The sequence below is a fragment of the Accipiter gentilis genome, chromosome 13, assembly GCF_929443795.1.
Source record: "Accipiter gentilis chromosome 13, bAccGen1.1, whole genome shotgun sequence".
NCBI classification, from domain to species: domain Eukaryota; kingdom Metazoa; phylum Chordata; class Aves; order Accipitriformes; family Accipitridae; genus Astur; species Astur gentilis.
The window spans coordinates 15,874,589-15,886,675 of record NC_064892.1 but is presented as its reverse complement, the minus strand read 5'-3'; the positions used below and the strand labels follow the sequence as shown (position 1 = coordinate 15,886,675).

Genomic DNA, 12,087 nt, shown 5'->3' with positions numbered 1-12,087 from the left:
ACACTTTAAATAAACAGCTTTCATATTTTTTCCCCTGAATCATATAGGCATCTTACAAAAAAGAAACGTTAGTGTGATCATATTAAAGACTTAATCATAGACCCTGCATCCGCAGATTGTACGAACAATCTAAACTTAACATTTACTGAAACTTTCAGTACTTGTTTTTGTAGTCCTTTGTATAGCTTGTCTTACAAGAATACATTGTGCATAACAATTTATTTCTTTCAAATGCTCCCAGATAGCTCAACGTGTCAAAGAAATGGTAGCAGCCCTATGTCATCAGTAGTGATAGCATTAGTTACCCTGGCTTTTGATGTTTTCCTTTTCAAATTCTCAAGGTTAGTTTTGAAAGGTTAATTTAAATGGACAAATATATTGCTAACAGTTAAATGACTTGTTTGTATGTTGCAATGAATGGCTTTTACTTAATGCTTTTCAGTTGCATTTGTCTTATGTTTTTCTGTTTTTACATGCTTAGCACGCCCAGTTTAGGGAGTCTAGGAGTCTGTTTGATGAAATATTCCTCAGTCGTCCAGAGGTATGGTATAGTTCTCTCTAGTTTAGACTTTAACTATGAATTTTCCTGCTGGCAAACAAGTGCTTCTGGGGTTCATTGTGCATTTTTTCCCCCCACCATTAACTTCTCCGTATTGTTTTGTATGCTGAAGGTAATATTTATGGGGTTTATTAAGTAATTTGACCCTTTCCTCTGAAGTTTTTCCTCTGTAAATCCACTGCATTGAGTAGAGTTGTATCAGTTTAGTTATCCAAGAGGTTCCTGAAAACTCTGGTTGTTTACTTGATTAAAGGTGGTTGTCTCACTACATGCCATGCTAGGTTTCAACTTGAAAGAAGTTAAAAAGCATTGGGGGGTGGGGGGAACAGTCCTCTTTGCAGAATACTACAGAGCACTGTCATTTCAGAGGAGTTAATAGACTCAACTTCAATAGGTGCTATATACCATTTGATGTTCTCTTGCTTAGAGAAATTACTCTGTGATGTGCCATTTATGTTGATAATATGTTTTGCTGTTGATGTTTCTCTCGTCATAGGAACATTAAGTTTTCTGTTCATGCAGATCTCAGCATATTTAGCAAACATGAAGTATTGTCCATGATACTTAACATGACTAAATTTGTCAAAGATCAGTGTGAGATACTGAAACAGTATTATATATTTTATGGTTTTGTGTGTGTTGTTATATGACATTCTTCTCATTAAAAAGTCCCTTTTCATTCCTCAATGAATGGTGGCAAACAATTATACTTTGAAGAAAGGCTGGGGCCATTGACACCAACTAGATCAAATGAGAGCACTGAAAGTCAGCCAATATCAGTGGGGCTTGAGCAGTAGCAAATTAGTGTCTTCCATCTGCAGGGCTGATCATAAAGCCACACAATACTAAATGATGTAGATATAGGTTGAACATGATTTAAGCACAGGAAACTATTTCATTTCTTAAACATTCTGATGATTTTCATATGCCAGTTTTTGGAGACAGTAAATAGAACTTAGTTTAACATGATTCCCTTTTGACATTCAGTATGATAAATTACACCTCATTCACGGTTATTGCAACAGTGCCTACTTGCAAATGTCTGCTCTTATGTCCCTGGGTTGTATATTGACCTGTGTTTCTCACGTGTAAGCCTTAGAAAAGCCTGTGCATATAGGGAAATCTGCTAAACTTGTTATTTTAGTTGAGCGAAATTTTCTTTTTCTGAAGCAACATTTTACATAGAGAGTAATTCAGTAATTTGTTTGGAAATGCTAGTATGAGGTACAGGAGTTAGCAAGCAGTTTAAAAAAAAGTCCAAAAACTATTTTCTATGAGGTTTTATAGACCTTCTGAAATTAAAATTGAAAATACTTTTTGTTGTCCTGACTTGAAAAAGGAACTTTTGTGGCATACTTTTCAGAGAGAAGCACATTCGAATGTAGCTCTGTTAAATGCATTCTTGGCCTTTCCTTCCATCCCCCATCAGTCTTGTAGCTGAAGCAAGTTGAGCTAAATAAACTAATGCTTTCATAGTCACCTAAGATGACTGTTTAGGGACACCTGAAATTATGTAGAGGTGAACTGTAGCCCCTTAAGATGGTGGTTCAGCTAGCTTTTTGTGCATTCCTTAGTATTGTCTATGTGCATAGCAGTGTTTTTAAAGTAATTTATCTGATACAGAGTCCTGGTTAATTAATCTGAAATGAAATAGCACAACTAGAATTTCGTGGCCGTGTTATGAAGAGTAATACTGACTGCCTTGAGTTGGTACAGTTTGTTCTAGCACATTTTTAACCATAATTGCTATACCCTGGTGAATTATTTTGCTGTGTTGACAAAGGTGAACATGTCAGTCACATGACAAAGCTTTAGATCACTATGATTATTTAATGCCCTTTTAGTTGTGAACTTGTACAAAATAACATTTGGTACAGCAACTGAATAGTATGTTAAAATCAGAAGCACATTATTTCAGTAGTAAGCGTTTGCTGTGGGTCAAACAGCTAAGTAAATCACAGTTGAACTAATCTCCCTTGATTTCATTTTTTTTTTAAATATAGGTCATTTCTTTTCTGAATTCTAATACATTGATATTAATTAGAGAAAAAATCAGGAAAGAACGTTATTCATGTCTAGACCATGTTACTGCCGCTACTGGCAGCATTATGTAGCTTGTATCATCCTGCATTGTTTTGATATTATTCCTTTAAGTATAAACAAGGTATGTTTTACTGGTTTTACAGTTTTCATCAGGCTCCCTTTAGTAAGTCTATGTTTCCCAGTCTACAGTCGCAGCAATATTGTACTTGTGCACAGAACTGCGTACGTAAGGTCTGCCAAGTTCTGCTGAAATCAAGTACCGAGAAACAAACCAAACTCATCCTTTCAGTGTCTTAAGAGCTAGTATTTTGACGCGATGGGAGAAATCTTTGGATTGTTTTGACTGACATTTCTGTGTATTTTCGTTTTCCTTAAAGAACTGTGCTTTCCGAGTTCAGAAGACTTTTAAACACTCTTAATGTGCTCGCGCCCTCTAGTGTCCCGAGAGGTTTTCTGTATTTGCATATGTCTTTTCTGGAGGTTATAGCATAGTCTAATCGGTTAGTGCAGTGCTGCTGCTTCAGCAATTTATTTTAAGATACTAACCTTATTCTAAAACTTTATTCTGTATTTTGGGAAGCATTAAAAGACTACTCTGGCAGGAAAAAAATGGAACATACTACGTAACGATTTTTCCAAAAAATTTTAATAGCTTGGCTGTGTATCAAGATAGTTACAGTAAGAAAAGAGATTTCTGCTGGTTTTGATTGTCAAAGTACTCATCTGAAATAATTTCTAGCTTCATTTAAGATGAATAGGCAGTATGTACATATTTTCTACAGAAACTTTTCAGTTAAATTTGGGTTCTGTCATTATAAGCAACAAATAAGACTTGTTTTACAGATATGAATGATTTTTCTTTTAAACTTCCTTGATGTGGACGTGTTACAGAAATGTCAATTTTTTTCTAGCTTTAGAAACATAATCAATACTTTAATCCTACAGACAGTAATTCTAAAATAAACTTTTCACTAAATTATCACTAACCTGTAAATCCAGGAAGAAGAGTATCCACCACGGGATGATTTCAGTGATGCAGATCAGCTTAGAGTGGGCAATGATGGCATCTTCATGTTGGCATTTTTCAGTAAGTTATCTTGTACCCCAGACCTACTGAGGTATATCTTAATTGTACCTTTTTTGTATGGAATATAAAAGATAGCTGTGATAAACTGCATTAATGTACTGTAATGACTGGATTTTTTTTACCTGTACACAGATACAAACACTTCCTGCTCCAGATGTAGCAAATATGTTGCACTTTTTTTTTTTTCCTGTGGTATCTGTCACTGATAAAGAGGCAAAGCAAAATCATAGTGTTTTGAGGCATAGCAAGGCTGCACTGTTAGCTGTGAATTGGGAAATTCTGTCAGTTCCTCGTTGGACTAACAACTTGAATTAAAGGCCAGATCACAGAAATCTGGCAATCGGATTTTTTCAGTAGAAAAAATTGCAAGAGAGATGACGTGCCATACAGAAGTTGCTGATGTTAGCGTAATGAATTAAATAGCTGTGGGTGGATTTTTGCAACAAATCCAACCATGCTCATTTTCAGGTTGAACTAGCATATAAAAATGTACTGTCTTCAGGTAATGTCTGATTGCAGCCAGCACTACTATAGCACTTCTTCAGGTACTGTGTGTGTGCACTGTGTATGTCTTGTAACTCCTGTACTGCATTGAGCAAAATTAGATTTAGCCACTATCAGTTACTTCTAGAAAGAAGCTGCTCCTGTTTTTCCAATTGCATATTTCTTTCTAATTTCTGCAAATATTTTCCCTTTCTGAAATAAATGTGTTTGGCAGCCTGGCTGGAAGTTTGGTGTTGGGGATGTAGCTGTTCTTTTTAGCATTATCAGAATGAAAGCTGATTATCCCTTGAAATCTCCTTTATGTCTTTCAACCTAGATCTCATCTTGGTTCTTGTTTCTTTAATGTCTTTCACAGTCTCTTTGTTTAACTCTTACGGATGCAAGTTACAGAACTTTCACAGAAGTTTTTTTCATGTTGGTGTACAATGTATTAGGACAATGTGGTGTTTGCATCTTGGGATAAAAACATATGTGTCTACCTCGCATAGCAAGTATATACATACATATATAGGGTAACAAAGTGAGTTTTGTAGTCTGACCTCTTTCTGTAGTTGGACCATAGAAAGAGTATATACTCTTGGGGGCAAGGGGCTTCATTTTTCTTTTTCCTTTTTTCCCCATTCCCTGCGTGCTACAACTTTTTGTATTTAACTTATTTAGGTTCTGTATTGTGTGAACTTGTTCTTGCTTTTAAATGCTGGTTCAGACCTTCATTAGCACTGTACTTGGAGGTCAAGTGGATTGTTTGCTCTAATATGTTTTAAGTCCTTAAAATCACAGCTGAAACCAGACTTGTTAGCTTGCAGCTAGGAGCACGGAAGTACTAAAAATCCTGCTGTGCAGAAGCTGAACTGGAATCAAAGGCTACAGAGAGGCACCAATGATACTCACATGCAGTTGTCCAAAACTGCATGCCCAGAACTTTGTGTCCATCTTTAAGAATGCAGACGTTTACTTGGATAAACTGACAACTTTCTCTTCAAATAGCTGTTTAGCTGAGACTGACTGCAGAGAGCACTGCTTTTACACATTTGACAAAAATACTCTGTAGATGATAATTTTTCTTGATTATTCTTAGACTGTTACTGCTAACTTTGCTTGCCTATCAATGAAATGCATAAAATGAGTGCTTACATATTGCAAGATATTTATGCAAGTGTATGCTTAATTGGGATCTGCGTTAGCTGTAGTGACTGCTGGTTACATACAGAAATTGGTAGAGTTTTCTTGTTCATGTTCGTAGTATGAGGACTTCACTTAAACAGAGCATTTATAGACCTGTAATATTAATTTTCAGTAGTTTTTCTTGGGGAAATTGGAGAACTAAATTAAAAATGAGCTTAACTTAGTAAGGTTAGGTCATAAATAGTGGGAGGTGTATTCCTGTCCCTCTAATATGGAGATAAAAATCTCCATAAAGTTGATGTATGTAGATTTAAGAGAGCAGGAATGAAAATGAAATTTACAGGATGGCTATCTTCTGGGTTTTTTTGAGGGGAGGATATGTTTAAACACTGCAAGTAGAGGTGGCAGATCACAGAGAGCCTAGAAAAAGTTCCCTCAGTTAAAATGCAGGAGAACAGTATCAGGATCTGTGCTCTGGTGAGAGGAGCATGGAAAGAACTGCTTGTTCCAGATGTGCTCTCCCACCTCCTCTGTAGTGTTGGTAGAAAGATCTTGTGAGGGGCGGGCTGCCTTCGTTTTAAATATAAAACAGTAAAGTTAGCTTTTTAATTTAATTTCATTCAATTGAAGTATAATAAAATGAACTTTTTACTGATCTTACCCGCGTATTGCAATCAACTAGTGATATGTAGCTACCATCTAGTGGTAGCTGCCCAGGTTGCATAAAATTGCTGTCTTGAGGCCATCTAGTGGCCAGATCTGTTTGTTTGGGGCTTTTGTTTGGTTTAGGAGCTTAGTGCATGCAAGTTACAAACCTGTTTCCCATTTACGTTATAAAGTACTGCTCTGTTTAGCATAACTAAATAGAATGAGGCAAGATTCAGAAACTTAGTTGGAAAAATTTGGAAAACCACCTACTTTATTTCTAATATGTGGTAAAAATCACGTGTTTTAAGGAATTGGTGTTGCTCTTGAAATCTGTGATTATGTTGGTGAGCAAAGAATCTGCTCTTTAATGGTCAGGGCTGGTGTTTGTCAGTTTCTGATTTTGAGGTAAATGAATATTTTTGTGAATACATTGATTTTTCTATGAATGTGAAATGCAGCAAATTTTACTATCAGACCACTTAATATATTTTTTCTATTACATATTTTTAAGTCAGCTGTGCCTTATACAGCATAGTAGAAACTTCTCAGAATGCCAGAGGAAGTTGTTAATAGGGAAGTTTGAGTGATATTTTTTTTTTTTTCTTTTCTTTTGGTATGCACAACAAAAAGGAGGAATTTCTAAGCTGTTTCTTTCCATTTTGAACACAACTGTAATGGTGATAGAGCAAGTAACCATCATGAGCCAAAGGGTTTGGTTTTCAGCCTTAATCTGCCCATAGTGGAAGTCTTTTGAATCATGTCCGATTGGCTCATGCTGGTTCATTATGTGAAGGAGATTGTTTTGAGCAGGAGTAAAAGGTTTACATGGTTTTCCCTTATATTTAAGGAGTGCTTTAGAAATACCAACCAGCCTTTTCACTTGTGGGCCCCAGAAGGAATTGCAGAGCTCATCTGGATTCTTTGAAACCATGGAAGGGAGTTTTGGGTTGTCCCTACAACCTGGAAGAATGAATATTAATTTTAACCTCACAGATGGGTTAATGAGGAAGAAATGGAGAAAAGTGTTTGATCATACAGCCAAAGCTTAAGTTCTCATACAGAGATCTGATTTGTTCTTTCTGAACAACATGTGGGTAATCTAAACACTGTGTACAGCTCAGACCAATAAAATGTAAATGGACATACTGTCCCAAATGCTATATTGGAATAGATAATAACCATACCAAAATTTTGTAAACTAATGTTCATACAGTTTTCAAAGGTATTAGATGCTTCAAACAGTCAATGAACTGTACACGAGCTAGGATACCTACTGAGGGGGTGTCAAGCGGGCACAAGTTGGAAGGCAGGAGTTGTAGCACAAGCTCAGGGTGAGCACAGCCCCCGTTGTAGGCTTCCTGAGGAGCGGTAAGGATGGTCTAGATTCCTGGTGGGAGGACTCCTCAGTGTGAAGTCAGGAAACCTGACTTCTGTATGTCTGTATCACGTGTGTTACGCAGGTTTCCCTTAGTCATGCAAGAAAAGCAGAGGGGAAGTCATTTGACTGAAATTGCAAATGTTGGAAGGACACAAAGGAACTGTTTTGGGAGTGCTTATTTCTCTGTGGTTATCAGGGGAGCCTGGCTGACCTTCATACACAATCACCTAACTTCTTTCTTAATGTAGGAAGAATTTTTACATAGTTTCTCCATACGCGTTGGATACAATACAAAATAATTGGAACAAGGAAGCTTCTAGTTGGGCATTAAGAAAAATTTACCAGCAAGGGTGATGAAGCAGTAGAAGTAAACTGCCTAGGGAAGTTTTTGAACACTCATCACCGAGTAGAAAAAAAATTTGATTGTCTGAAGTTGATAGCAAATGCTTCTAATGATCACCATCAGAATTGAGGTGAGCCCTTCAGGAAGGAGCAAAAATGTGTCCCAGTTCACGAATGGAATACATTCTGTGTAGGACTGGGAAGAATAATTTCTAGTGGTGCATGAAGATCTGGAGAGTGTTATTTATTGTAGTATGCTTAGTAAACCTAGGGCAGGTATGAAACATTAAGCTTTTTGGTGTTTGCTTTATATTAAAATAATAAGTAATTGGACAAACAAATCAATGAATAAAGGATGTAACTGAGCATGGTTGCTTTTTGTATCTGTAGTTGCTATTATAATCTTATCACATACCACAGGCTTGAGCCATGGTTAAAATTTGGAACCAGCATAGGTCTTCAGACCAGTTTTGCTGGCTTCTTTTCATGATACTGAATATAAACTTGAGACAAGTGATTAATGTGTAGCTGTGGAAAGCTAAGTAAGAAAGACCAGCAAGGGAAGTGCAAGAACAATTGAGGAAAAGGCAGATTTGTTCTAGCATGCTTGTTATTATTGATGCATCTTCTGATGTATTGCAATACATACAACTCAAAACCTTTGCACAAGATTGCTTAATAACTTGAAAAACTAAGTTTTCTTTGTTTACTGTAAATTGTGGGAGTAGAATGAAAGGATGTGTCAATGTTTCTTTACAACTTAATGAGCAGTGACAAAAAGCAAGCATGGATTAACGCCTTGCCCCTGTAGTTATTGGAGAATGAAGAATGGCAATGGATACAAGCTTGTTTGTCAAAAACCAAGTTGAATTATCTTACTCCAGCTACTTTGGAATTGCCCATAGATAAAAGACTTTTTCTAATTTTAATTTATGATATGAAAAATCCTATGCTGACTACTGCCTCTCAGAAGAGGGCTTTGGGTGTGGAAATAGCTGATGGGTAGCCTTATTTTGCGTGTCAGACTCTAAGACTTTTGCAATATTTTGAACATCCTGTGCTTTGTATTTCAGCTGGGCTTATTTTATTGCAAACCATAAAGAGAAATGAAAGTACAACATAATTATTGTAAGCGCTACATTGGATATCAAGAACACCTTTTATAAAAAAAAGGCCTTTAGTCCAACCCTCCTCCTCCCAAAAAGCAACTTCTTACCTGTTTTTCATTATGAGTTCTGTTGTCATGAGGAAATAACTCTTAATGATTAATTTTTTTTTTTAATGTGAATTACATTAATATAGACTTACTTTCTCCTGTTGTCACTTCAGGAATGTATAAAACCCACTTGTCTGTATGGTGTTAGAGTAGCAAAGAAAGAGACTGAAATCACGATGCCAACGCAGTCAGTGTGAGTTTCATCTAAATGTCTGAACTTCATGAAAAGAAAGAGGACAGTAGTTGAAAGTTAGGCTCAAGTATGAATCTAAATGCTAGCGATCTCTGTGATAGGAAACAATTCTTTCTGCGGTGGTTAGTCTTGCAGTGGGAGTCTAGAAGATGAACACAAAACGTGGCTGCGTGAAGAGGATGGGTAAACAGTAGTTATGCTTTTTAGTTAAAACTATGATGTGGTTGTAGCAGCTTGTTAGACTTCCTATGTCATTTTTAGGAATGGCTTTCTCCTTTATGATAGCATATATTAGTGTCAGACCAGGAGCAGTGTGAAGGACAAGGTCATCTCTTTTCACTGCTGAGCAGTGTCATTTACATTTCAGCGAGTGGATGCTGCCAAATAGTGGAGCAATCGCATTTGTTGCAGAAAGAAGCTTGCACAGTGACTTGGTTGTGTCTGTTTAGTAGAAAGAGAAGACGTAGATACATCTAGAGAAAATAGTAGATGCTTCCTTTTACTAGTCTGTCCCTTCACCATTGTATTTTATCTCTCAGCTTGGTGGAGACACTTGTGTTATGGCTTCTCTATGACAATATAGGATTGAAAATTATGGACAGCTTTTATTGCAATAATTAGGTGAGGCAGGAATTATACAGAAAATAATAGTAGTAACTCTTAGGCAGATGCAGTGCAGGCCGCAAAGGTCTGACAACTTGCATGACTGGCAGAGGATATACATGGAAATCAGAGTGGAAAAAGGTACAGATAGGTAGATGAAGCTAATCTTGACGTGGAGAAAACCAATAGGAAGATAGATAAAAATCTCATTTGATGTAGTCTGGTTAGAAGCTGGAGATGCATTTCTGAAAAGAAAGAATGGATTTTGCAACAAGAATGAGGCAGTGAAGATAATTTTTGGAGTAGCAATAGGACACAAGGGAGGTGAGGGAGAACCAATGGGAAAGATTGAAAACATGTAGACATTATTGTGGCCCATCTTAATTCATTAAAATGATGCAACACCAAGGCAGCGTTGGGACAATTTCCCTAATGTGTTGCCTAGGTTTTATGGAGGTGGAAGTAACACGTTTCTCATGCTGCTGAAGACAGGGAATTTTGATTAGGTCCTCGCTGCAGAATTTTTCTAGTGGATGGTTACAGATCGAAACTTAAATAGTGAGATTTTTTTCTTCTGTATATAGTCCAGTTTTATTGGGGTATGTGAACTTGCGTAGTTTACAACTTTTGTATAGTTTATGCCTTTTCTTTCCCACTTGCATTGTCTGCTTATATAAATTGATGGAACAGCTCACTGGTTAAAGGAGAAAAAGCTACTGTGAACAGCATTGGAACATGCCGATACCTTTGCTTTCAGGAGTTCGGCAAACAACTTAGTGTTAAATATCCACCTAATACTCATCCAGAAGGAGGTTAAAATTGTCACTGTGTTCAACTTTGATTATAAGAACTAATTTTTCTCCCTCCTATATTTATGATTGGGAAATCTCTAATTTTTATAACGTGTATACAAATTAGTTCAGGTGTTATAAAAATCCTTTTTTTTTTAATATATACCTAATAAAATTTTAAGTGTTCTGGGAATTCCTCTAGTCTGCATAGTCCATTAGAAACATGGCTATCTTCTGGCTGTTTTTTGCATGCTTATCTTTAGAGCCATAATGGAAGTCCCCTTTTGTAGCTTGAGTAGTGGGGACAAAGGCAGAGAGCAGTAAGCTGTTATGCTGAGACAGGAACAGAGACACGTTGAAGAACTAGCTTCTAAAATCTGTTACTGTTAGAAATAGGGTGGATTTGGAGATCTTGCTTAGAATGGGGAAATCCTGTTTTCAAAACAATGTATCCAAGCTTTCTCAAATGTAAATGTTTTTCTTGTGTTTTGGAAAGTTAGGTAAATGTTAGGGTCACAGCGTTGTTCTTATGTAACAGAAATGCTCTCTTCTGTTTTTCTTCACTGAGGATACCAATTTGGATCAGCATTTATTCAGAGTTGTTTGTTGTGTTTTTGGTTTGTTGGTTTTTTTTTACTTAAGATTAGTAATTAGCATAAAAGTAAGCTTTCTCATTGCCACCATCTGTTACCTATGGCTCTGTCTGAGGCAAGATGTTTTCTCACTTGTACAAAATGACTGTGTTGATGTAAAGTCTTCCAAAACTTCTCTTGGAAGTTCAGTTTCTTTACAGTTCGTGGAATCCCACTGCAGTTTTACAGACTAATTTTGCATTTGTGGGCAAATCATTGCATCTTCATGTGGATTGTTGGAGGAGTTGTATCAGGGTTTTAAATTACAAAAAAATGCGGTTGTTTACAGATAATCCTCCCAAACTGATTTTTATTTAAGAAAACTATTGACCAATTTTCTGTTCCTACTGTTTTGCTATGTGTTCAAACTTTTACTGAAAAGGCAGACTTTTCTTTTTTCTGTGGTGTTTTAATGTCTGAATTTTATGTGGGTTTTGTTTTTTCCTTAAGTTTGAGGATTTAAAACATTAAGGATTTGTGTGCAGGGGTTTTGTTCCCCTTTGCCCTGCTTCCATTCCTGCTAGCCTCTTCAGTGGGTTTTGTGTGTTTTTGCGGGCTTCCCAAATGTTTTCAATTTTCCACTATTTTGTCCTCTCCAGAACTCCTGAATTGTCTTCTACAGCCAGCTCCACCAGCTTTTCTGTGCGATGGTTTTCTCGTTAGCTGCCCTCACTTACTCCCAAAGCTGGGACATCGCCTAATTGGGAATTCCCACACTTTGACCTAATGCGTGCAAACTGAAGTCAATACAGATGATGTTGTTGATTGTCAAGTACATATGCAGATACGAAACTTTAAATTGTAAAACTACTGGAGTTGTGTAAAAGTGTTAATTGAAGTGACGGTGGTAGTTATGCTCAATGGCCTTTTTGTTTCATGATTTCTTAAGCTTCTGTGTAAAACTTCCAAGGCTTCTTATATCTTATGCTTGAATATAGATCTAAAAGGGAAGACAGTAACCAATGA

The 12,087-nt window shown here is 36.7% G+C and overlaps 1 protein-coding gene across 2 annotated transcripts in view; it reads left to right on the top strand.

The window, feature by feature from the left end:
- Nucleotides 1-12,087, top strand: part of NDFIP2 (Nedd4 family interacting protein 2) — a 49,931-nt gene that overhangs the window by 25,061 nt on the left and 12,783 nt on the right. Inside the window, exons 4-5 of one of the 2 annotated variants that reach the window (XM_049816043.1) lie at nucleotides 482-541; nucleotides 3,602-3,689. In XM_049816043.1, the coding sequence (XP_049672000.1) occupies nucleotides 482-541; nucleotides 3,602-3,689 (148 nt within the window). The remainder of the gene's footprint in view (nucleotides 1-481; nucleotides 542-3,601; nucleotides 3,690-12,087) is intronic. The other variant, XM_049816044.1, reaches the window with a different exon arrangement.